General features: G+C 38.5%; 1 protein-coding gene across 1 annotated transcript in view; it reads right to left on the bottom strand.

The window, feature by feature from the left end:
- Positions 1–27,697, bottom strand: part of SLC4A4 (solute carrier family 4 member 4) — a 324,449-nt gene that overhangs the window by 23,712 nt on the left and 273,040 nt on the right. The window contains exons 16-18 of the mRNA XM_045531644.1: positions 24,553–24,744; positions 11,340–11,453; positions 9,576–9,737 (exon numbers count right to left, since the gene is read on the bottom strand). Coding sequence (XP_045387600.1) covers positions 9,576–9,737; positions 11,340–11,453; positions 24,553–24,744 — 468 coding nt within the window. The remainder of the gene's footprint in view (positions 1–9,575; positions 9,738–11,339; positions 11,454–24,552; positions 24,745–27,697) is intronic.

The raw sequence follows: 27,697 nt of genomic DNA, 5'->3' as shown, positions 1-27,697 counted from the left end.
GTCTTCTACCTGGAATCACCCCTACTCTCCCTTCTTCTTTCCTTGGCTCACGCCTATGTAGCCTTAAGACTTACATCAGCTTTCACCTTTCCTGGTAGTTTTTCCTGCCTCGGCCTAGGTGAGATAGATGAGTCACGTTAGGTTAGATCATCTCCTTTGTATTCCCTTGTTTTTCATTTTATGCCGTCCTCTATCACGGTACTCATCACACTGTTCCTGAAATTATACGAGGTCTGTCCGGAAAGCACCCAGCCTTGTAACCGTTCTCGTGATATTAACAATGGCTGGATGCTTTCTGGACAGACCTCATATATGTCTTTGTCTCTTTGACATTAGACTGTAAGTGACATGAGGACCTCGACTGTGTCTTTTCTCTCTGTATTCTGAATACCTTAGCACAGTGCATGATGCACAGTTGATTCTCAATAACTGCTTATTTTTTTTTAAGAAAACAAGGACAAACAGCAGGTATGCATTCTCCTGACTGGCAACTATAAAATCTTACTTAGCCATGCAAAAAAAGGTAACCCTTTATTTGTTAATTAGTAGAAACGTGAAACGTGAGGAGCAAAAGAGGGAGGACAACAGCTGGAAATATCACAGAGTTTCAAGCTCTATTTAGACGAAGTCACTCAAGTCTGTATCAGAAGTACCAACAGAGTAATTAATGGGCAGAATCCCCAAATCTTGTCATCAAAGAAACTGTAATAACCTAAGGGTGTGCACACTGGCCAGATCAATGGGTCAGAAGAAGAGCTGATGCAGAAAAAGTCACACATGCTACCATCTCCATGCTTCCTTGATCTATTTCAACGAAAACAAGTTTGGGTTAGATAAAGGGGCCACCTAATACTAAAGAGGACAGAATGAAGATGTTAGAAAGTAGTCTATGAAGGTAACCATTCATAATAGAAATAACTGTATTATAGATGCGTAAGTACTCTGTGTCCTTTGACATCACTCCCTTCCCCTCAACCACACTGAGATTTCATGTTCCTAAGAGGAAGTAAAAATCACCACCGTGAGCTGAAGGCCCTGCAGGGGCTGCCTCTGCCCTGCTCTCCAGCCTGGACTCTCCCTCTGTCACTGCAGCCACACGGATTACTGCAGTCGCTCACCCTCGCCAGGTTACCTCCTCTCACAGGGCCCGTGCACACACAGCGATTCCTCTGCTCGCTTGGAATACTCTTCCCACCCAGCCTCGTTTATCCAATTCTTACTAATGCTTTAGATCTCAAGGTAAACGTCACCGCCTTGAGGAGCTCCCTGCACCTCCTGGACTGGGTCAAACCCTCTCAAAACTCTATCACCTCCCCTTCCTGGCATCAGCCACATCTGCAATGTCGCATTTTGCATGATTATTTGAATTGTGCCTCTCTTCCTCGTAGCTCCATGAGGACAAGGACCACGTGTGTTTTTGTTCACCACTGAACCAGCAAGTGCCCACCACAGGGTAGACATTCTAGATAAGTGTTTGATGGGTAAATGAATGAATGCTCATTCATTCCTTCAATAGCACTACGCTAGACCCTAGAAGTAAAGCATTATCTATAATACACAGTCCTTGTTCCCAAGTGGTTTGCTGTAGTGGCAGATCCGGACAAATCAACAGGTATTTGCAAAACTACAGTGTCAAAGGTCTACAGTAAGGTGAATTCAGGATGCCATGAAAGCACCCAGGAGGGGTACCCAGCCCAGCCCGAGTCAGGGATGGTTTGCACAGGGAACGGTCCTTCAGTCAAGTCCTAAAATGTGAACCGTAATCAGCTGGGAGACAAGATATGGGGAAGCAGGAGAAAAACAAGGCAAAACAAGGTACCATTCTGAGAAAATGAAGCAGGGTTGGTGCACAGGAGGAGATGGGGGAGGCACGAAATTAGGTGAGAGGAGTTAAGAACTTTTATGTCTTGCTAAAGCCTTTGGAGTTTTTTATATAAGAGCAATGAGGAGTCACTGAAGTGTTTTGAGCAGGCAAGTGATAGGATCAGATTTCTGTTGAGAAGGGTGGCTCTCTTGGTTTGTAGAGGACATACTGAAAGTGGTCAGGACTGGAGGTAGGGGACAGACATGGCCACACCGCCATAATCCAGGTTTGAGATGACGCAGTTTAAACTGAAGTAACGACACTGGGGAGATTTTAAGGAAACTGAGTTCAGAGAGGGAAAAGGAACAAATTCATTTTGCCAAATTTCAATGTGCAAGGCTCACCACCATACCACTAGAACGGCATCCTACATACATTAAACTCTGGAGACATTAGTTGAACAGAGTAGCAAAAGCTATGCTTCAAAATTCACAGTGCCCCAAACTATGGCCATGAGGACCCCAGAACCCAAATGGTTGTTAGAGAAATTTTTCCTGCAAAACAACCTATGTATGTATGAGGACAAGCCACTTCTAAGACGTCCCTTTTAGTTAGAAGTATCCGAATGACTAGATTTGAATGGAATGAAAATAATATTGACATTCTGGTACTTTATATATAAAGAATATTGCAAGAAATACAGAGAATGATATTTTTTCAAAAATCACACGTGAAACTTTTTATCTGCCCTTTACTCCTCCTCCCTGTTGTCACTACATTTTGCAGAGCGTCATGATTTCTCTCCTCCTGCAGCTGAAGTCCAGCTCCCTCACCTGCACTCGCTCTCCTCCCACCTCCACTCCTGCACCTCTCCCCTCCACCCTTGCTGCTGCTGGAGTGAGTATTTAAAGGGCGATTCGGATCCCGGGATGTTGCTGGGCAGGGAGGCCAGCAGCAGATGGGGAGGCCAAGGAGGACAAAGCCTCGCTTTCCATGCTGAGGCTCCTGCAGCTAATACTGTCATGGGGCCCTCGAGGATTCCTGAAACTCCACCGTTCCCTGAAAGTGCCTTGCATGTTCCATGCCTCTGTCATTTCCTGCATGCCACTCTTCTCACTGGCGTTCTGTTTCTACTCCTTGACATTTGTTTAAAACCACCCTCTCCTTTCAAGGCCCAACTCAAATGCCCCTTCTTCCTTCACCCCACCCAGCAACCCTTGGCCCTCCACGCCAGTCTCACCACAGAAGTCCCTGTTTTTCTCTCGTCCTTGATGAGATCCACTCTCCTCATGAACTAATCTTTTTGTATTTATTTATTTATTTATTTTGAGGCAGAGTCTCGCTCTTTTGCCCTGGCTAGAGTGCCGTGGCATCAGCCTAGCTCACAGCAACCTCAAACTACTGGGCTCAAGCGATCCTCCTGCCTCAGCCTCCCGAGTAGCTGGGACTACAGGCATGCACCACAATGCCGGCTAATTTTTTTCTGTATATATTTTTAGTTGCCCATATAATTTCTTTCTATTTTTAGTAGAGATGGGGTCTCGCTCTTGCTCAGGCTGGTCTCGAACTCCTGAGCTCAAACGATCCTCCCGCCTCGGCCTTCCAGAGTGCTAGGATTACAGGCGTGAGCCACTGAGCCCCGCCACAAACTAATCTTTTGAATGTTTAAATCATTACATGCCACACCCCTGCTTAAAACACTCCAGTGGCTTCCTGTTCACTTTGAATAAAAACTAAACACTGTACAGTTGTCTTTAAGTTCCTATATCAGTGTTTCTTCCTGGAACGATTTTGCACCCCCAACCCAGACATTCGACAATTTTTGGTTGTCACAACTTGGGGGAGAGGGGGAGCCTGGCATCTACTGTCTAGAGACCAGAGATGCTCCTGAATATCCTACAATGCACAAGACAGCTACCACCAACAAAAATTATTCAAGCTACTCGGGAGGCTGAGGCAGTAGGATCGCTTAAGCCCAGGAGTTTGAGGTTGCTGTGAGCTAGGCTGATGCCACGGCACTCACTCTAGCCCGGGCAACAAAGTGAGACTCTGTCTCAAAAAAAAAAAAAATTATTCAAACTGTCAATGCTGAAGTGGAGAAACTTTGTTTTACGTGATCTGGCCCCACTACCTTGGACCTCATCTTGAAATACTAAGTCCCCGTGTTTTGGTCACATTGGCCTGCTGTCTCTTCTTTAATACACCAAGCTCCTTCCCACCCTGGGGCCTTTGCATTTGCTTACATATTTCCATGGAAAACTATCATCTAATAAACATTTATTGCACATCTATCCTGCAGTAGGCCCTATGTCGATAAAATAATAAATGAGACAGAATACAAGTTCTAAAGGGGTTTGCAGATTATACGTTGAAGCCAGACATGAAAACAAATAACTTAATGTCTGTGCAAAGTACAAAGCCCAAAGGAAGGCATGGTTAATTTCAACTTTAGTGGTAGAGAAAAGTGGTGAATAGGGAAAAGCCACTAAACTCTCTCAGGGCACAGACTGTGACATAGAATAATTTTTATCTTCAACATCTCATACAAGTGTTCCATACATAACAAGCCCTCAGGCATTCAATAAACGCTCAAAAGGTTAAGTATGTCCTTTAAAGTTTAAAAAAGTCCGTGTCTTTGTGAATATAAACCAAAAGGATGTTCTATTTTCTGAAACTGGAGATTATTTTAAGTACAAGGATAGGAAGTAAAACTTTATTTTCCTTTGAAATTGTATATGCTTTGCTAATACCGAAAAAAAATCATTCAGGAATAAATCCACAGCAATCAAAATCTCTGAAAGAAAAAAGACTAGTCTGGCAGGCTAAAGTTTACATCTGGTTCATCGATGGTAACAAAGGAAGGGTCAGGAACAGCACACATACGTTTAGAGATGAGAATAAACATCCACGCTAGGAGCCCACCAGGGTCCAGATAATGTGCTGGTCTATGGGGTCAGCAAGAGCCACGACAGAGAACCTCCCACCAAGGGGCCCTCAGTTGGCTGGGGGGACTCAGACTTGAACGCAAATTATAATGCACTTTAAATATGTTTGGAAAAGACACTAGAAAGCACAGAGGAAGAACTGTTTAATGTCTAGAGTGAACCCACAAAAACTCCCTGCAGTGATGACATCTAAAAGGGCTATGAGCAATACCAGCATTCACATCGGGAACTGGAGATGGGTTTGTATGTTTTCCAGTTAGCAGTGTAACAACTCTGAGAACCGTGCGGACCAACGATGATAAAATTCTTCAGTATATATTTATTGATCCCACTATGTGGAACTGTGGTGGGCCATATGAGAGCTGAAAATAGGAATAAAACATGGTGCTTACCCTTGAAAACATTTTGGCCCAGAAAAGGGAATAAAGTAATTATACAAAATAAATACAGTGTAAGACATCACGTGACCAGTGCCACAACGCAATGCAAATGCACCAAGAGCAAAATCAAGAGCAATATTAATTACGTTAGAGATGAAAGCTACACGGAGAAGTTTTTCTATTTGGATTATCTTAGAGGCTGAAGAGGATTTTGATAAATAGCAATCATCGAGCAGCGGAGAGAAGAGCTTTTTAGCTGGTGGACCTAGCAGAAGAAACTGTCAGATCTGAGAACCAACAGTTCATTTGACTGGAGCACTGGCTAGCGTTTGGAAGGAACGGTTTTAAATTTTAGGTTGAGGTCAGCTGGCAAAGAGACTTAAATCCCAGGTTAATGCACATAGACATTCTTTCAAGGGGCAGAGGTTTAGAGGGCCAAGGTGTGAAGGTTTAAAAATATAGGCCTGACATACAAGAATAGCACTTTAAAAAAATTAATGTTTTTGGAACGACACAAGGAAGATTGCTTATTAGCTCATGTCTAAACCATCAGAAAAGTCTAGGACTGGTTATCATAGTAGGAATAAAAAGGAAAAATAAAAACAGGGCAAAGTAGGGATTTGGGAATTATCTAAAGAAATACACTCATATCGAGGATTTTACCATGAAATACATTAGAGCAAACTGGTTGTCACAACCACTTATTATCTATTTTTATATACCTATCCTCCCTCCTACACCCAATCTATAACATTCGTGAAATCACCTTCCTAGTGAGAAGGATCCCTTGCAGTCTGAAGCTCAGACTTTGTTCCTGCCTCTGCCGATAACTGACTGAATAACCTTAGAGAAGCCATCACCTTGCTGACCCTGGTTTGCTTTTGAGTGCTTTGCAGGGACAATGCAGGACATAACTAACCAAAAAGATGGCCAAAAAAAGCCAAGTGCCTTGGCGTTCCTACATCAATACAGAGCTGTTCAGCAGAGTGGAAAGGTGGATCCCAGCCCAAGCAGAGCACACAGCCAGAGCCAGTGGACAGGAAGCCAAAGCAAATGCCACCCCAAAACATGCCATTTTTAATACCACAATGCCTTCATCTCTCTTACTGTTTCAGGTTTCTCTTTTGAATCAATTTCATAGCAGTTAAGGCCCTTTATAATTTTAGACAGAATCTCCAATTTTCACATTCCACAGCTTTCCCCTTCTAAAAAAAAAAGGTGACCAAAACAATTTCCAAAGTGGAAAAACCTTTGATTCATAATAATATGTCCACCGGTATCATTAGATTTGTGACAAAGGACTGGCACTTAGTCCACAACTATCATTATTCAAATGAATAATTGCAAGTAGGAAATTCCAAAAGTGATGACAACTTATTTTTTACATACTCAACTCTTATCCTAAGAGGTAAATCCTAATATATCTTAATTTTCTAATGTTCTCTACAGAGAATAGGGGAATAAGAAGTTTTTATATTTTAGCAATCTGAAGCTTGCTAAACTCTAAATTCTGGACTTTATCAGTAAGAAAACTTAATGAGCAAAAAATAGTAGGCATTTACCTCCAAAGGTACACAGCAAATCTGGCCAATCACAGATAAAAATTAAGAATTTGTTTACAAATATTTTTCAGAATAAAAATATATTACTCAACATCCATTTCCAGCCTTTTGGTAAACTAAATCAACACTGAAACTCTTCCAGTGTAGAATATCTAAACATGCTCAACAAAACACAGAAAGTATCTTCTAGAAACCATGGCTTAACTGCCAGAAAGTAAGAGGAACAACTGGAGACAAAAAACAATAGCAACAAGAAGGAGCAAATCCACAAGGTCAGTCAGTCCTGGAGCCTGGGACAGCCTTCAAGGATGGTACCAAGCATTGAAGGCTCAAGGCTTGAATGAAAACGATCATCTGAATTCTAGGGACAGATGACAAAACCTAGGGATATAATGGAGAGGTATAGATGGGGAACACCCTCCAAAGTAAAACTAGGATGGTCTAAACACAGTATACTCAAATGGCCAATTAAAAAAAATGCCCCATGGAAAAAGGCAGTGGGAACACAAGCCTCCGCTTGCCACTGGGTATAACACCAAAAAAAAAAAGAATCTCCTAGGATATTCCTAACCGCAAACTTGCAATTGAGTTTATGGCTAGAATTCACATTATCTCTGTGGCCTGGAAAATCCTAAGCCAAAAAATGTAGTTTAAAGTGGTCCTGGCCTTTTATGAATTAGTCTTGGCCTTCACCCATCCCAAAAAACATATATAGCTATATATAGATACATAGATGATATAATAGATAGATATACAATATCAAACCTATATTTCATCAAGCTTCTAGATCCAATGACCAACTTAAAGGAAATAAAGAGGACAAAGAACATGCTAAATGACACCATAGGGAAGCAACCAGCAAGATCTAGACTATGGCAAATTTTTAAGTAGAAATATGTCAGATTTTGTTCTCTGAAACTGGCTAGAAAAATATCTCCTATCTCATATAGTTTTCTACAATGTGACCTTGCCATTCCACCATCAAAAGGTGGATTCCTTCCTCATTCCCTGGAATGGAGGCTGTCCCAGTGACTACTGTGACCAATTGATGTTGGCAAAGTAAAGCAGTAAGGCTGTGCCAATTCCAGGTGTAACCATTAAATGGCCTAACATCTTCCACTTCTTGATTCTTGGAAGTCAGCTGCTATGTGACAAGTGCAAAAAAACCCAACATTACCATGCTGTGAGAAGCTCAACAATCTTATAATTCAGAAAGGTGCCTCAGAGCGACACATGGCTCTACTCATGGCTGGAGGTGGAGGGAGAGTCATTTTAATATAAGTTTCCAACTGAATTCTCAACCTTTTCTTTGATCCTCACTGAAAACCAGTATTTTCCTTTGGTATCAGTGGTTACCTGGAAATGTTCGTTCTTCAGTGAAAGTCTATTTCTTTTACTCCCCACGTTAGGTGGAAGCATACATCACTTACTCTCCTGCTTCCACCAACCGTCTTCTACTGAAGTCCAGTTGTTCTTCATTCTGCTCTAGCCCATGCAAATATGCTGACCTCCAGGACAGGTATGTACCTTCCATTACGATTTTAGCAACTATTCCATGGTCTTCCTCTCTACCATACTCTGTGCCACCTTCCCAGGATGTCAACATTGATGCAGGTGATACTTCCAGCAGCCTGGACTCACATCACCCCAACTCGCAGGCTTTGATGGATGCCATCTCCAACATTCTTCAGGAACTAGTCATACACTTTGGACCAGTTCATAACTCTCAGCGTTCTCTCCTCTCAAACTCAAAATCTAAACATCTCTTTAGCCAAGGCTTTTGATTTTTTGTGTCTCATAGTCTTATTATTATGGGATTTACTCCTTTCTCACTGTGATCTGTAGTTCTTCAAGTTCTTTCCGCTTGGACAGTTTATCAGAATCTTCCTCACCTCTCTCATTCCTCTGCCCAGTGAGTTTCTATAGTCAACCAATTCTCTGTATTTCTTGGATTTTTCTGTCTGCTAAACCTACTCTGCTAAACTCCATTCTTAGTAATTTCCTTTCCTGCTTCTAGGTGACTGATTCTAATGCATTTTCACCCTCATATAGTGGTGGTTATGAAAGGTTAATGAGTTAATATACAATATAAAGTGCTTAGGACATGGCATGACTCATAGTAGGCATCCCCTAAATTATAGCTCTTATTGCTATTATTCATATCTTACTTCCCCAAGTGAAATTTACAAAAACCTTTGTGATTCCTCCCCGCAAAAAATAACTAGAGCCGGAAACACATTATATAAAGTAAGAACATATTTAGGCAGCTTTCTTAAAAGATATCCCAGACCACTGACACAGTTTTCTTTAAACTCATGACAAACTTAAGAAATAAATTTTTAGAAAACCTAAACTGTATGAAATAATTTTTTTCTCCATACTTTATGGTCAATAACATACTGAGACAAACAATTGAAGACAAAAAATATAAATTCTTACCACTAGCTTATAACCATGTACTATCTCAATCATCTTTGGGAATAAATCTAAGTTGGTTTAACAGAGAGCAGTTGCTCAGTATTAATTAATTAAATTAATATTATATTAATTACATCTTTGATTGTCATTGTCTTTATTAAGGACAGTTACCACATTAAAATCAGATGTAGGATGACTATGGCTAAGTAGTAAACTGTGTTTGTATTCTCTCTTTGGTGGTAAAAAGAAATATTATTTAGAACAAATTTTTTCAGATTCAAATGAGCTTTTTAAAGTATTATATTGAGGACATGTGTCAACACTAGGTGATCTGTGATTCTGCTGCGTCTTAGGGAACATTAGCTATAGTATAACTCCTAATAAAGCTCTCTTGGTTTTGAATCAGTATTTTCAAGTGCTAAAAAGAAAGTAGAAGGCAATGATAACCACTATTGTGGACACTTACTTTGAGTTTGTGTTCTTTCCTGTTTACAATCACAGCTGTAATTTGTTGGTCCATGAAAATCAGAATGGTGACCAACAAAGCAGGGATAGCAGCAGCAAGGTATACCCACCAGGGGTTTCCTCCAAATGGTGGAACGAACCAACCTCGGTTCGGACTTGTTGGCTTGAAACAGAGAAAGAGAACATGTTTCAGAAAATTTTCAAGTTAATATGTGCTACCTGGTGAAAAATCAATGAAGAAGACATATTCTTATCTTTAGAGCGCCAACATAATGAAAAATAGAAACAATTATAGGCTGGAAAATGAGGACTATTCACCAAAACCTTCCCAAAGATGTTATCATTGAGGCAACACTTTAAAGGAAGGAGAGAAAGAATATGGGCTGTTGAAAAACAAGGTAATGCCATTTTGTGGATTTGGGATGATTTAGGATAAGGATTTGAGATGGAAGAAAGAAAGTGATATATGTTTAAGAAGCAGCTAGAAGAAAATCCCAAATGTAATATTTAATAAAGAGGTGGTAAGAAATATATATAAAAAAAAAAACCATAAATTTTGTTCGTGGGTTCTAGCAATTATACTGAAGTTGTTTCTACTACTGCCAAATTATAATGGCTTCATAATATAATATAATATATAAAAAGCTACAAATGTTTTATACTATAAGTGAAACTAATTTAAACATTCTGGTGTCTTGTTTTACATATGAGAAATTATCCAAAATAACTAAATCCTTGGAAATAACCAAAAAAATTGGAGAAATGGTCATTTTTCCAGTTCCCAATATATTTTTTATGAGTAGATCATATATGTCTACTACAGAAAAAAAATTTCCTATGCTTTTCCTTAAACAATGCAAATAAACTAAAATAGAATAGTATCCGAATTATTTTCTCCAGATTTGCTATCAAGAAAGTCTCATTTCTCTTTTGAGGATATTTCCATCTTCCATCTCACTTCGCTCATAACTTCGTCACTGAATTGATGCACATTTTACTACCATTATCAGGCTGTGAACTCACAAGGAAAAAAAAACTTTGTCTTGTTTATCAATGCATTTCAAATCCCCAGTCTAGAGCCTGACTCAAAGCAAACATTCAATAAATATTGACTTAAATGAATTAATGATTGAATGAATGAGAATTTATCTTTGCTAATGATTATGTGATAGCACAGACAATACAAAAACTAACGTTTGCTATAACATATATATCCCTTCCTCATTAAGTAGTTATTAAATTGAAACTGCAGTTAACTTAATATTTCTTAGCATATACATGATTCTCAGTAGCAAAGACAGTGAGGATTGTTATAGAAAATAGGCAAAAGACTTCATTACTAGTTCTGTAATCTTATGTTTTTTACTTAATTTTTATGAGCTTCAATCTCAACTTTATAAACTCAGGATGATGACGATTTCGTATTTCCTAGAATTATTACCTGGATCGAGCTGATAAGGTATATGAAAATACTTTGTATATTTTAAAAATATTCTAAAAATATACGACAGAGTCTGTAATATTATTAAATAAGTTATTTTTAATGAAAAATCAGTAAATTACATTTGATCCTAGGCTTGGCATTTAATTTTAGTGAAGAAATTAGACTAAACATATGAGCCTAACAAGGGACCGATTTCGAAAAAAAAGAAATGGATAATTATGTAAAACTAACTCAGAAAAAGACACAATAAACTAGAATAGGGGAAAGGAAAGAAAGCCGAGGAGTTTCAGAAATGACCAAAAGGTAGAGACATTCACTCACCTTGAACTCACTTGGCACAATTAGTTTTGGAGTGTCCACACCTACCAGGGCATCTATTACACAAAAGATGAGAATGGACAAGATAATGGCAAAATCACTGATCAGTTTTCTTGCCTAGAAAAAGAAAACAGAAACCAGGGATCAGTCAGTACCAGACACATACATTTGCCTATGTTTGAACTGAATGAAGAATTCTATGCTTGCTAACAGTTTACAGCAACAGCTTTATCAACAAATTAAAGGAGGTGTCACACTACAGAAAGATTATATTTAAATTGTTTTTGTATTATTTTATCTCCTGGCCAGATATAATCTGATCCCATAAAGCAGGTTGCAGTGTGTGTGTGTGTAGGCAGAAAGGACAATCAAACAATATATCCCTGAATTACGGCACAAACACTCATCCCATGCAGCATGGACACCTGGATAAGAATGAAATCAAAGCACATATTATAAAAATCTGCACAAAGATATCGAATTCTGTTTATTATTTGGGAGGTAGCACTGTAAGTAGAGTTAAGAGAAATCCCATGAGGTAGCCTGAAAACACCAAGAATCTAGCAGGGAAGGGACTACAAGTTCCAGTCCATTGGGTGAGGTAAATATCAAGATCTTGAAGTAACGGCAAGTGACAAAAGATGGAAATGTGATGGCTGCACTAGCTTTGTCAAAGACAATACTTCTCCTTCCAGGATAGTTCTTAAAGTCTCCTGTATGTGGGGCATCTCCACTCCACCATTTCTTAAGTGTAGTTGCCTTTATTTGCTAACCCTCTAGATTCCTAAGTATCTGCCCCTGGTCAGGACAAGGTCTGGGCTTTATGGGATACAGCATTAAACTCAGATCTTCCCCACGAAGTGGATGCAGAATGGCCATTTACAAGTTGATAAGGGGAGTATTGTACCATTTAGTTGCTTGGAGGTTGCTCTGTAGTCTCTAGTGGCACTCACGAGGGACTAAGGGCACGACTAGAGCACAGATATGCGAGTGTCCCGTAAAGCAGGTACACATGGTAGTGCACAATTTGATCATTAAACAAGAATTTACTCAGTTCCTGACACTTCGGTTGGTGCCAAGGATATCACAGGAAATGAAATGGACACAACCCATGTCTTCATGAAGCCCATAGCCAAGTTGTGTACAAGGAAGTCTGCTTCCAAGTAAAACCAGGGTTGATTCAGAGGTTATCAGTGATCTCAGAGTGAGCAGTCCGTTTCCAGTGAGGGGAGAGAGATCAGTGGTGGGCTGAGTTGATGCACAGTTCTCAGGACAGAGGGTCTCTTGAAATAGAGTACTGAGATTACTGCAGACCCATATTCAATAGAAATTAAAGTGAGGATTGGAAATTTCTTGGCAGTGTGGGTATGCTAAAGGCCACAGTGCTCAGTTCTTGACCAGTACTAGGTGTCAGGAGCCTTGGTACTATCAGCAGGATCAAAGATGGTCCTTTTGGCCAGGAGTTCCTTTCCCTCTTGGTGGGCTGCATTCTGCTAGGCTTAGCTTTCTTGAGAAGTCCACACCAAGGAACACAAGGCCAACTATAGGATCTTTCAGGGGCAAGTGCCCACCAATTACACACAATAACGTCAAGAACAAATAGATAACAGAGATCGATTTGAGGAGAACATATAGTACAGCAGTTAGGAGCTCAGCTACTGCAGTCAGATTACCTGCGTTGGAGCTCCAGCCCCATTATTTACTATCTGTAAATACTTATCGTTTCTTAGCTTCAATTACCTCATCTCCGAAACATAGCCAAAATAATCCCTACAACATCATGGTTTATTATAAAAATTAAATTTAAAAAGCTGTGAAAGCATTTAACATATTGCTTGGAACACAATAAACTCTCCTATTATAAGTCAACTATTGTTACTTCAAGTTCTAGAAGCTCTCTTGGCTGCAGAGACCACTGGAATCAATGGTCTACTGTCAGGAGGTCTTTGATAGGAAGCTTCAATTACAACAAACAAAAAATAAAAGCCCAGTAATAACATGGGACTGCCACGCTGAGTTAATTTTGGTTGGAAGTATCTGGAATTACTGCAGAAAAAGGATGTTTCCCAGGGGCTCAATACTGCAGAAAACTCTCATTTCTTAAGTTTTACGCAAGTATTGTTGACACTGGCAGTTTAGGACGGTCTGGCAAAAGATAGTACTGGGAAGCAGTTTCAGGAGTATGCCAGGATGGTACAACCATCCCTCTGGTCCAGGAGGCTATAAATTGCTGGAGGACCAGACGTTGTTGTGAAGGCAAAAAAGTAATTCTTATTTATCACCCTCCCAATCCTCACCCAGAAAATCCAATTTGTTGACAACTCATATCCTTTAAGTTGTTCAAAAGAAGGGAAATAAGTATTAAAAAGATGGACAACTTTCCTCCCCTCATTTTTTTTTTTTTTTAATAAACAGAAGAAAGGAAATAGAAGGTAGGAAACAAATCCAATCTGCAATTCCTTGGTAGAAGTTCCCATAGGATCTATTGTTCTGGCCCTGCTAGAGGACAGACCTGGTCTACTAGAATCACTCCAGGCCCTAGGAAACACGGCTTCTTTAACTGGGAGAGAAAGCATTCTCAGCCTTCCATCAACTGAACACGGTGCAAAACCAACATGGCAAACTGGATATCATTGAGGCCCACATGTAATGCTCTTAACGTGGCCCCATTACTCCATGAGCTAGTAAGATCAAGGCACATGATTCTAAGTATCAACAGAGAGAAAGTACGCTGAAAGGTCTAAATTGTTTTAAGAAATTATTTAAGGCATGATAATATGTAAATTAAAAAAATGATTTTTTTTCAGACAAATATACCAATTGTATTTTGATTTGGGTGTTGGTTACACAAACGTAAGATCTGGGAACTTTACTATGTAAATTAAAGCTCAATTTAGAATATACCCTCCCCCCCCATCCTGCCAAAAATACCAGAACTTCCAAATCCAAGTCAGTGTTGTCTTTCAAATGGTTCTCTTTGGGAAGCTATTAATTTATTTCGGTGGTGTTGCTATTGTTCCAAATAATTTTAAAATTCCTTTGATAATTTTATTACTGAACAAAGACTGTTTGATTACCCACATTAACAATCAGACATGTTTGAAGAATCTATGATTCTATCTTCTTTGAAATTTATTATTTTTCCTGTTTAAAAATTAATATATGTTCATTGTATAACATTTAGAAAAAATAGATGAACAAAAAGTGTTTCCCAATTCCATTATCAAGGAATAAATTTTAACATTTGCAACTGTATCCTTTTGTGTATATGTATGTTCATATATATGTATACATATAGTTTTGCAAATACTATATGATATCTTTCTTTTTTCACTTTTTTCTATATCACTTGACATTTTCTATAATAGTAAGCATTAATAACTCCATAGTATTATGCTGAATGGTTATTCCAAAATCTATTTTTCTAATATTCTACTGTTTAGATCGGTTCCAACTTTTCACTATGATGAACAATACCTTAAAGAAATCTTTGCACATATCTTAGACTGTCTCCTTAGAATAAATTCCTGCCAGGAGAATTATTACTATCAGTGTGTATGTAAAAATTCAGGGCTTTTGGTATCTAATGCCAAATTACCTTCTAGAATGTTATATTGATTTATCAATTTTCACTCTATTCAACAATATACAAATGACTATGGATATCTTTAAAAGTTAAACCCACACTCAAAGTGAAAGCAATTTGTCACCACTGAGGATATTCAAAAGAATATAAAGTTGTCAAATTATCATTTCTGTAGCTTAAGGAAGCAGCTGAATTTCTTGCTCCACTCTGAATTCTTATATTTAATACAGATCATACATATAGACATACATCCCTCTAAAGATGGCATTAATATATATTCTCAACAGTGTCTCATTAAACTTCATAAGCCAAACATTATATGGATAGAGAGTAAACACAGAACTACCAATAGATGCAGAGTGAATTCTGACAGCAGGATATTTGTATGGTAATAGTCCAACCAGCCAGTATAATTTATCAAAAGCAACTGGCTGGAATATGCCATTTGTCATGTTATGACATAGGAATGCTTTGACATTCTGATATCTGGAAATCAAATCTAGTAGATCTGGTTTCCATCCTACTTCACTGGTTACTCTGGGTCTTTGTCAGTTTCCCTTAAACTCCTCTAAGCTTTTGAAGTTGGAGTGTCCCAGAATTCAGACCTTGGTCTCTTCTTTCCTCTATCTATACTCTTGCCCTAAGTGATCTCATTCAGTCTCATGCTTTAAAATAATATCTACATGCTGAGGAATAAAAAATTTATATCTCTAGGCCAGACCATTCCCCTAAATTCCAGAATCATCCATCTAACTACTTGGTACTTCCACCTGGATTTTTTTAATAGGCATTTCAAACTTATGTCAAAAACTAAGTGCTTGACTTCCTCCCACCCAGTTCCCCTGCCCCAGCCCAGCCTGCTCCACCACTGATGCCCTAAATCTGCTCTTTGAGTAGTTTTCTCCATCTTAGTTAATGGCAGCTTAATTTTCCCCCATTGCTCAGGTCAAAAACTTTGGAATCCACTTAACTCTTCTCTTTCTATTCATAATGCACCCCTGAAGATGACCATGTCATAATTCCTGAAACCTGTGAATATGTAATGTTACACGACAATGGAGAATTAAAGTTGCAGACAGAACTAGGGTTGTTAACCAGCTGATTTTGAGATTGGGGAGATTGTCTTACATTAACCAGGTAGACTCAGTGTAATCACAAAGGTCCTTGTAAGTGAAAAAGGGAGGCAGAAGAGTCAGTGTCAGGGTATTGAAGACTTGACTGGCCATTGTTGGTTTTAAAGATGAAAGAAGTCACAGCCTGGAGTATTGGCTCATGCCTGCAGTCCCAGCAACTCCAGAGGCTGAAGTGGGAGGATTGCTTGAACCGAGGAGTTTAAGGCTGCAGTGAACTATGATCCTGCCACTGCAGTCCAGACTGGGTGACAGAGCAAGACCCTATCTCTTGGGGAAAAAAAAAGTTTAAGGAAAAGTTCATGAGCCGAGGAATGCAGGCAGCCCCTAGAATTTGGAAAAGGCAAGGAAATGGATTCTCCTCTACAGCCTTCAGAAGGAATGCAGCCCTGCCCACGCCTTGATTTTAGTCCAGTAAGACCCATTTCAGACTTCTGACCTCCAGATCTCAATTTTGACTTCTAGATCTGACCTCTCAGATCCACATTTTTGTTGTTTTAAACCAGCATGTTTGTGGCAATCTGATAAAACAGCCTTAGAAACTAATGACTAATATGAATAAATAGGTAGGGACATATATGGATAATATGTATCATATTATCTGATGTATATATATCATATCCATATTGAGTTTGGAAGAACCTCTAGAATTTGGAAAAGGCAAGGAAATGGATTCTCCTCTACAGCCTTCAGAAGGAATGCAGCCCTGCCCACGCCTTGATTTTAGTCCAGTAAGACCCATTTCAGACTTCTGACCTCCAGATCTCAATTTTGACTTCTAGATCTGACCTCTCAGATCCACATTTTTGTTGTTTTAAACCAGCATGTTTGTGGCAATCTGATAAAACAGCCTTAGAAACTAATGACTAATATGAATAAATAGGTAGGGACATATATGGATAATATGTATCATATTATCTGATGTATATATATCATATCCATATTGAGTTTGGAAGAACCTCTAAGTAATGGTAGTTTTGCAAATGTAGTATTATTACAGTATAGGTACAAAAATAGCTAAAAAGACAAATGCTAATAAATGTCAGGATTACAGTTCTGAAAATTTACGGAGGAAAAAAATTACCCTATTAATAATGTTGCTTAACCTCATTAAAAATCACAGCTAGGGTGATACATTCTGTGTAATTTACTCACTTCTATTTCTCCTTAAATTGTTCAATACAGTTCAGTTACAGCAGAAATCACTCCCGAAGAGTGTATATTATTAAGATATTCATTTCTGAGAGATATTGGATCCAGTCTAAGCTTCATATTCAAGGAAATTGATTTTTCCCCAGAACACTTTTGTATTCAAATCTAAATCCTCTAATTAGAGAAGGCAAGTAGGGGTGCTATTTTAGCAGGCCATTCAGGTCTTACTCTATACTAAAATGAAACTTTAATTTGACCTGGCAAAACCAACTTAGTAGAAGCAGAAAGTGCACTAACGATGTCTAGCAATGGGTATATACAGCGTACTCCATACACCCTGGGGTCTACGTACAGGACCTTTCAGTCTGATTTTAAGGAGATAAGAATTGCTCTCTTTGGGCCCTTCTCACATTTCCAAGCACATTTAGAAAAATAAAAATATATGATTTCCTTTTATTGTTTCTTTGTTTTCCCTTTCATTTCATCAAACTTGATCTCTTTCAAAAACTCCAAAAATAACACCCTTTTATGTAGGTCAGTATACCAATGAAGAAATCAAATCAGAAACTCATAGCTCCTAATTCCTCACTAGCTATTACTCGTAGCGATTAAAAGTAGAAGTGCCAAAGTTTTCACGAGAAACCTGTTCCTATAAGATTCATGCCCAATCCTGTGGCTTCAGAGGCCTCAAAGCTTAGAGAAACATCGTAACTTGTGGATGTCCATCCAAACCAAATGCTAAGTCTCTCCAGGCTCAAACTTGAATATCGTAGGAGTATAAATTTTCACAATCTAAGAGAACACAAATAAAGATAATTCACGATAACAAGGGCTTGTCATAAAGAAAGTTTTTTAATGGCACACGGATGTGCTATAATAATTCCTACTTCGATTTATGAAAGAGGAAAAGATAAGCATGTCTCAATTAAGACTGTAATGGTTCTTTTATATCAGACTGGTTTTGAGTTCTTTTATTTTTATTTACTCGTTTTAATTATAAAAATGAAGAGGAGAAAGATATTTCTGTCATCTGCAGGATTAATAAGACAATATCTCAATTAATCTAATAAGCAACTATCAGCTTAAATACTTAAATCACCAAAGCAAAGAAGAATTAAGTGGATGGGAAAGACAATTCAAATAACCACACACTGTTCTATCGTTCTTGGGCAAAAACAACCTAATAAATCTATTCTAAACATACTCTCATGAAGAACAATACTGTATTAATTATTGAGAGAGTCATAATCCTAGAGACACCAACAGTGAGAAGCTAGTTAATTTACATGGGAAAAATAAATTTGGTTCCTCAGAAGCCCCAAAGGGCATTTGGTTTTCGCTTTGCAAGGACTTCAGCTGCTCCTAAATTAACTGGGGGGAAAGGGCCATGAGCCTGCAGAGCGGTTATCAACGGATAGAGCTGTTACAAAGCGACAAGGACAGCAGCAGGGACCCTGTGGGCTCTCAGTACATTTTAATTCATGATGTCAAGTCCTCTAATGATTGTGGTACTTCCCACAAACCAGCAGTGTTAAAAAGCATTTTTTTTAGATGAAAAAAAAAAGTATGCCAGACAAATATGTGCCTTTTAGCAATCACAAAAGGCACAAAATACCATAAGTTTTGAAATCTGATCCCGAGTCACCAATGCAATAAAACACAGTAAAAGAAATAAGCATTCATATTAGTCATAGCAATAATTATAATCTACTGCACTTTAATTCACTAATATCCACTATAACCAGAATTTAATAAAAAGAAAGTCTGACTTAGACTCTAGGATTTTAATGCTGTAAGTTCCAAGTCAGAGAGATTTGGTGAGCAAAGAAGGGAAGCGGACTGGACGATGTATCTGGGTGGGGCTTGCCAAAGGAAGTCTACAGGAAGAGGGGTAGGCCTCATGAAGTGGCTCAGTAGGGATGTGGAGGAGACACTGGCAATCACCAACAGACCTCTCCTTCCATCTTGCCTCAAAACCAGGCAGTAAAACATGGAACCCAATGAATGTATTCGAGAAGGAAATGCTCCAACCCCATGGGAAATACCATGACCCAACCTGGTCACTATCTTCTAAGTTGAAACTGACAATCTGGAGCTAATCTAGACAAGGACAGCCAGAGGAGTGGGGGTCCAGAAAACTCATCACAAGAAGAATGACCGAGGGCCTCAAGAAGCTACAGGGAGATGTCCTCTTCAAGTATGTGAAGTCTATCAGAGGAAAGAGAAACTAAACTCATTCTGTGTAGCTCCAGATGGCAAAGGCAGACTCTGGACGGGGGCCGTAAGAAGACAGATTTGTGTTTCTATCAAGAATACCTGCGGGATGCTACGTTCCTACTCTAGGAAGCATTCAAGCAGCGTGATGAAAACCACATGTCAGAAATGAAGAGGCTTCGTTAGACTAGGTGGTACTCAAAATCCTAACACTAAAATGTATTGATTTAGACTCAATTATCAAAGTTACTTAACCCTCTAAATAGGGTCTTCTTGGATATAAATTATTATAATCATTATAATAAAGGGTTCCATGGCCTAAAAAGGAGAGTGATTTTATAACTTACATTAAGGCATAAGAATAAAAGTTAAAAAAGATTAACTAGTAAATCATATATATAAATTTAGACAACCTGGATGGCATAGGAGACCATTTTGTTTAGTACCTATATTTAATGTTGATGACTTTTCTACAATGGACAAATAAGCTGACAGTGCATAAGGCCAACAGAGTACCATGGCCAAAATTATTTTTTCTATCCATAGACTGCCTCTGTGCTACCATTAAAACTCTCTTAAAAAGTTTTGGCCAATCAGTGTTCCAGCCCTATTTTTCTTAAGGCTTAATTAAAGTTGACTGTATTTTTTGTTTTTGTCATATGTCCATAAGAGCTAGAGTATTTGTAGTCTTTGTTAAATGTTTAACAGACTAAGTTGTTTTTATATTTAAGTATCCCTTTGTCATTCTTAACAAAATAAATATAAAAAACAATTTTGGGTTAAAAACAAATTTGACTTTCATAATTACTTTCCTTGGTACAAAATCCACAAAAATTTGAAAATCTCATTCACCTTTAGTGACAGCAATGTCATTTTTCAATGGCATAATGAGATCCGATGTTTCTACAAAAGCCAGACAAATGCCATCCAGGGTTACTGACACTAGAATAGGACATAGACTACATGCCCATTATTTCTTACTCATTTTTTAATACACTATTTGCTTTAGTTTGACAGTTTTTTTTCCCATTTACCAAGAACAGTTCTGGGAGAAAAAGAAACTACAATGAAGATGTCACCTGATTCTTGTAAAGAACTGTTTATAAACTAAACACATCCAACTTTAACAGAATGGTCACAGGCCAAAATGTCAATCAAGAATCAGGGTTCCAAAAATATAGCTAATTGTGGGATTCTAGACTTTCCTGTGTTTTAAGTGCATAAGTTTTAAGAACTAAATGCACCACCTAATTAGAATGCTCATTACATTCTCATTAAAATTCCTGAAGCTCTTCACTTTTTGTTCATTCATGAAACCAGTTCCTCAAAGACTACCATCAACTTACTTAAGTCACAAAAAGTCACCGAAGTGTGACCTTGCAGGGAATAATAAGCATAAATGGGGCAGAAAGATCAAAATGAGTCATTCTCATTTGAAAACCCCCAAATTTAATTTATTCAACAAATATATATTAAGTGCCTACTACGTGCCAGGTCCATGAATTATCTGTCTTTGTGCTCTTACCACCTAGCATTGTATCAAGCACACATTAGAATCACAATAACTTTTTGTTTAATATTAAAATGAATATACTAATTATAGGATAGAGAATACAGGTTTTTAAAGAAGTATATAAAAGAACATTCTGCATCATCTAAATATAGCATAGAAGGCATTATAACTATTGATGTTAAGTGGAATTTATGATATTGTTTATTTAAATGACAGTAATAACCAGGAGGTATATTAAAAGAAAATCTTATGATTACAAACAAGTCATGTAAGGATTAGAATTGAAATGTACTATAAGGAGGAAAATTAGAAAACTGAGCATTTCCTAAAGAAAGCCATTTTGAAGCCTATTATATATGTCAGCTGGCCACACTGAATCTGACTATATCAAAATACCAATAATTCTGCCTAATTCATAGGGTTCTATGGCTTTCCAATTTCTACTAGCCACAAGGCTGCTCTATTTTTAAGTTATTACTTTCATTTTGCCACCACATATGCAGGGATGGAATCTTTGTTCTATGCTTATGATCATTTGCTGGTGTGGGATTCTGGAAGATTTCATGTGAATGCCCGGAGCCATCTGCCATAGAGGATCACAGATTATGATGTGATGTTCCTACTGGAAGTTTCGATGCTAAAAGACCTTGACTAAAGACTTGAGGCTGATGTAACAGACCACTCACAGTGTGGGATGACAGACTAATACACATCTCTAAACGGGATGAGGAACACAAAAAAGACAGTCGATGCAGTGCTGGTATTTCCACGGAGCTGAAAGCTCTCTAGAAGTGCCTGATATATAAATTGAATACCTGATAGGCAGGTATTTAAGGCTAGCGAAGGCCGTCTGTTCCATCTTAAGTGCTCCTACTGATAGATTGCTAGTGGCTCCAATGAGGGACAGAAAGAGAGTGAGTCACTGACCCTGGTCTAGGCAAAAGTAATGAGGGCCAGAACTAGGGGAATCGAAGTGTAAATGTAAGGGAGAAAGACTATAGCTGAATAATCAGAAGGACTGTGACAAGTTTAATTTGAAAAGAAAAACGTGGAGTGCCATATGCAATGGATATCTTCATTTCTCATGCTGGATCCATTCTCTACCCCTCTCTACCACACTCTCTGCCTTAGAAGACTAACCTGTGTGGTTAACAATGGGCTCCTTTGCTTTCCGGCTTCTACCTGGGTTTGGCCAGTGGCAGTCAAAGCAGGCCATCAAAGGGAAAGAGTGGGATCAGGGTACTACGGATTTCCCCACCTGGAGCCCTGAGAGCTGGCCCCAGGCTGGCCAAATCCCTCAATCCAAGGTTACACTGCCTCTCAAAACAACTCTACTCTTCTCTCTCCTTCCAGGTTCCAGCAACCGCTCCCTTTCCACATTGTTTGGGCTGGAATAGTAACGATCCCACTCTTACTAACACTGGGAGACCACACTCTCTCCTTTGGTTTCCCTATGCCCTAACCTTACCTTCATAAATAATGCCTTTATTAAACTCTTCAAATTATTCTAATTTGAGTATATCACTAGCTTCCTGCTAGGACTCTGACTTATACACCAAATAGGATTTTAAGATTTGGGTAGTTTTGAGGACAGGATATTATTAGCTAATATAAGGAATACAGAGAGATGAGTAAGTTCAACTATGGGAGGAAAGGAAACCATATTTTGAATTTGCTGAATGACAGCTGTGAATTATCCACAGACAGACTGGCAGCAACTCAAAAACAGACTTGGTTTAGTGGTAGAGACAGTAATCAATTTTTGGAAATTTGTAATAGTCAATCACTGCTATATGAACTTCAAGTCCATTCCCAGATGGACTATGCCCCCCTTAGTCACACCTAATGGGTGTGGTGCACACTGTCTGGGAGGTGGACACGCTTGAAACTCTGACTCGGGCTGGATAACCTAAACATTTTTACCCCCGTAATATATGCTGAAATAAAAAAAATTTTTTTAAAGGAAAAAAAGGATCTCCATTCATCTTAAGGTTGAAACTAGTTCATTTTGCAAATTACGATTTACAAGTGCTTCACAAATGTCCCACTTTTCCAACTATTATGCTTAAATTAATCAGACTTTGGCAGGTGGTGATGATTTTCAAAGTGTAAGCCAAAAATGCAAACAAATACAAGATGCCCAATAAACTAATAACTGAGAAGGAAAAACCTCAATGGAAAGGAAATTTTCCTCAAAGACCTTTACCCAGGAATCTGTTCGACACAAAATTCATACAGTGGAAGAGGTGGATCAAGAAAGCACATTCCCCAGGAGGTGAGCTGGGGTCACAGGCTCGTGTGTTTAGGAACAGGCAGTTAATCTGAACGTGTGAAGCAGCCAAGTCTTGGGCAATAGACAGTCGGGAAGACAATGAGTACCTGCAAATTATAGGTTTCACCGAAGGCCTGAACTGTGTGTGTATGTGTTTACATACTGTGGGCGTAACAGAGAATGGCTGTGGGCTGGATTCTGCCCGTGGACTGCCGGTCTGCAACGTCTATGTTAAGCAAACTAAGCTGAACACTTCTTTCTCCATTTCACTTTGGGGAAATTTTTCATTCTTTGGGTCATGCAGTTCTAGATATTTCATTATCAACCCTTTACTTCATTTTCAATTTGATAAGAAGAATCAGAGAGTCAAACATCGTCTGAGTGAAAGTAAATATATTAATTGTAAGTTTCACCTCCTAGAAATTGGAAACAGGAATTTCATCGAGTGCATCTCATCTTCTAAAGTTCTTCCACCCCTTTTACACAAAACACAAGAAGAGATTTTGTGACGTGTCAGTTGTACAGAGCAGCTCACTGATCTAAGTCAGGTGTAATCAAGATTGCCTAAGAAATACTGACATTCTAAACACTGAGAACTAAACTGTAAAGCAAAGGATTATCTTAGTTTCATTCTTCAGGTAAAAAAAAACAAAATGGCATTAACTAAATGTTGGTCTTATCTTGAAGTCTCTCCACGAACCGCAGTTTTGACTTTGAGTTCACCCAAGCACATTAATGGGAGACAGGATGTCTGCACAATCCAGTTTAATTATCTGTTTCTCCTTACTATGGCATTCATCATCATGGGAAGGAAAGTTTGGCTCAGAGGACAGACATATCTTATACCAATACTTGTGTAACAACACAATTTATGTTTACTCCCACAGCCCATAATTGAAGTACTAAAATACTCACATGTACAGTTGATGGACAAGAAATTCTACAGCACGAAAATTCCTGCTTAGCAGGAAAAGAATTTTTGATAGTTCATTATGAAAAAAAGATAATTAATATGAAAAGGGTTTTTGCTTATGTGCTTAAACACTATAGATTTAAAAGGTCTTTTTCTTCACTCGTAGATTTTTAGATAGAATACCTCCCACTTGTTCCTTTCAGTACATTCAGAATTATGACAGAATTATGTGAGCAAATCCTTGGAAGGTTTTTCAAAGCTGGACTATAATTATGATAAATAAATATGCACACGAACACAGACTGAAATGTAATTTTTTAAACGCACAGTATTATATTGGACAGCTTGTACTGCAGGTGCTGCTTTTCATTTTGTAAAATTGTATGTTTGATGCAGTGTAAATCCAACGAAAACGATTTAAAGCTCAGATACTTACTGTGGTTGGAAAATAACGACTAGTTTTGAACTTTTTCAGAGCCATAGAAGAGGTGTAGGTTCCCAAGAAGAGGATGAAAGACATGAGTGTGATATCAGGAACAAAATGACAGTTGTTGCCCACGAGCTTTCCTCCGTATTTCAAACACTCCTTCTTCGACAAAAATGCCCAGTCGAGGGTAGCATTATGGTACTGAAGAAGAAAAACATGAAAATTTTTCTACAGATCAAAAGCAGCTTTTTCTACTTGATGGGCTACATAGAGATTATACTAAAAATTTCTGTCAAACAGCCCGAGGATAACCATTGGAGGGTGCAACTTGATGAGATGTTGGTGGAATAACAGGTGAGGTGGGGGGTGGGCAGGAGGACAGCAGTTACTGAAAATTCAATGAGAATAATGCAATTTGCTAACTCGTTCGGGCTGCAGCCGTACAATAACCCATTTGTTCAATGGAACAAACGACAAAGTCCTTCTTTCCGGTCAGCCTTCCCGAAAGTAAACTGAGACACATTAATAGGATATTAAATGTGGGACTCTCTGAAACACCTTTGTTGTTCAAGAAGTCCTTAACTCGGTCGTGCACGGCTTCATGCTTCTACCTGATGCCTCTACGGCTAATGTTCTAAAAGTTACAGCAGGTTAACGACTCACTCACCATGCACTTTCTTAAATACACTATTTCTCTGATAAAGAACTAGAAACTGGTGATCTAAGGAATTAAACTATAAAACTGTGGACTGCCCCTCCTTTTGCAATTGCATTTGTAATAAAGTATAGGTTTTTTCTTGCTGACTGCAGGTCAGCGTGATAAGCATCCACCGTTGGTATGTGCTGTGATGCCCTTAAGGCTGTGGTGATGGGATGTTGGTTTTCGTGTATTGCTAGCACAGTGCCAGCGCTGTGCCTCTCTCCAGCGGCTCACTCCTCTTCTAATCTTCTGTTTCTCATACACAGGAGCACAATTTTGCTAGCCCAGCGGGCAGGGCCAGTGCACCCCTCCCCCAGCACTCTGAGTATTAGCTGCTCTCAGTTCCCGGCTGGCTCCTTCCCTGGAGAACTGCCATTAGCCACACCAGAGCTACCTCTGCTGGAATGATATGCCCCCTCACGGCCAATTACTGACCAACACTAACCGGGGGTATAAAACTAGCCCCCTCGCCTCAAGGTGGGAACAACACTGCGGCACAATGTATGCTCCAGTGCTCCTCATGGGATCAGGCTGAAGCTGAACTCAGCCGAGACCACATCCTTGCTTAACTCCTTCCCTGTCCTATGCTGCTTCTCTCACTCTCTTTTTATTGAGACCACGCTCTTCATGTTACATGCACCCCAAACTCCTGTATCAGAATCTGCTTCTAAAACAGCCAACTTATTTGAATTACTGGTCAACCAAAAGTTCATGGCCTCTAAGCCTAACTAGCTTTTGATAAAATATTAGAGTATCGGGGAAACTCAGGGATCATTTTATCAGATTTCTCATCCCGGGTATTCAATCGTCCTGAAAGACGGTCATTCATTCTCTGCTTGAGCATTTTGTGTGATGAGCAGTTTCCTAATCACTCATTCCCTTGCTTAACAAAATTTCTGCACAGATCTTTCTCACACTGATAGCTGAGCGTTCTTAAAATACTTATCCTTTAACTGAATTTCTTTTGCTATATACAGAGCTCTTTCTTGCACATTGTGACAATTATGGCTATTTCATGGAGAAAGATGTTCAAAGTCTAAATAAACGCCAGTGTGGCTGTGTGGAAGGGACTGAGTGTCTCGGCTTAGAAACAGTCTAAATACTCACAATTTCATTCCTCTTGGGTCCAAGGTTAATGGGTATGTCATATGCTAACAGGAGAGTTATTTGAAAACACCTTTCAAATAAATGTGGAAATATAAATTTCTCCTGTCCTTTGAAGGCAAAAGAATTCTACCTCACACCAAACACATCATCAATATCTTTTACTATTCAAAGAATTCTCCTGATGTGAGTAACCTAGTCATAAAAGAAGAATCTTTGGCCAGAAAGAGTTCATATTTTTATAGAGCTCAAAAGGTAGAGTGCTTACATAAGTCAATAAAAAAAGCTCTAGATCTTTTCCTGAAATATTTTTTCTATAGTAGCATCAACTTCTAAATAGCTGAATTGCATAATTGCTCTTTTATCAAACTCTGCTTCTGAAAAGTGATTAATCATGTCTCATTTTGTTATATGGATGTTTTTAGCAGAATACATTTAAAGTTTAGAGGTTATAAGAGGTAATAGATTGTTTTCAAATCAGCAAAAATTTACCATTCCAGTTCACTTTATTATCAACAGAATTCTTTTTTATAACTAGACTTCTCCAAAGAGGTAAGATGCATTAAAATAATCTCAACAGGCAGTTTTACTGATTTTCTTACAGAGATTCAAGTTGAGGTGAAAACTATACAGATGTATATAAAATGATAGACATGTTTTCTTACTTACGTCAACTTAAAATGCCAATATCAGTATTTTGTAAGCTTCACATGATTCTTTGTATCATTATACATAAAATTTAGCCTCCAAATACCATCTAACACTAAGGACTTATAAGTCTAAAACCTTTAGGTGGCATGCATATATCTCAGCATATATTTCAAAACACAGTTTCAAAACACACCCATAAAACTTAAAGTCTAACAATTGTATTTAAGTATCACTGAAAAGACATCTATGTTATTTAGTGATCTATATTATCTGTGTTGCTTCAATATTCCATATAAGGTGATGCCAATGAAGGTTAACTCCATAAAATTTTCAGCAACATCCATGTGATGAACAAACCAACCCACACCCACTGCTACCACCCTTGCTCAAGCCACCATCGTCTCCTCTGGGCTTAATACAAGGGACACTTAACTCATCTCACTGCTACTGTCCTTTACCTTACAAGTGATTCTCACTTCTCTTTCGTTTTGATCTTTATTTCCTATGCAAAATTCTATACATAGTGTTTAAATCATTGAATCAAACTTCAAAAACAGGACAAATGGAAACAATCTCAGAGATCCTCTCTGCCTATTAGAATTCTCATAGCACATTATGTCTTTTCCTTATGATGCTTGTAACTTTTCATTACATTTATATTGTAGCTCCCCGCCATGTTCAGTGCTGTGAGTTTGGAAA

The sequence above is a fragment of the Lemur catta genome, chromosome 19 (assembly GCF_020740605.2).
Source record: "Lemur catta isolate mLemCat1 chromosome 19, mLemCat1.pri, whole genome shotgun sequence".
NCBI classification, from domain to species: domain Eukaryota; kingdom Metazoa; phylum Chordata; class Mammalia; order Primates; family Lemuridae; genus Lemur; species Lemur catta.
The sequence above is the reverse complement of the archived record's forward strand: the minus strand, read 5'-3'. Positions and strand labels throughout refer to the sequence as shown.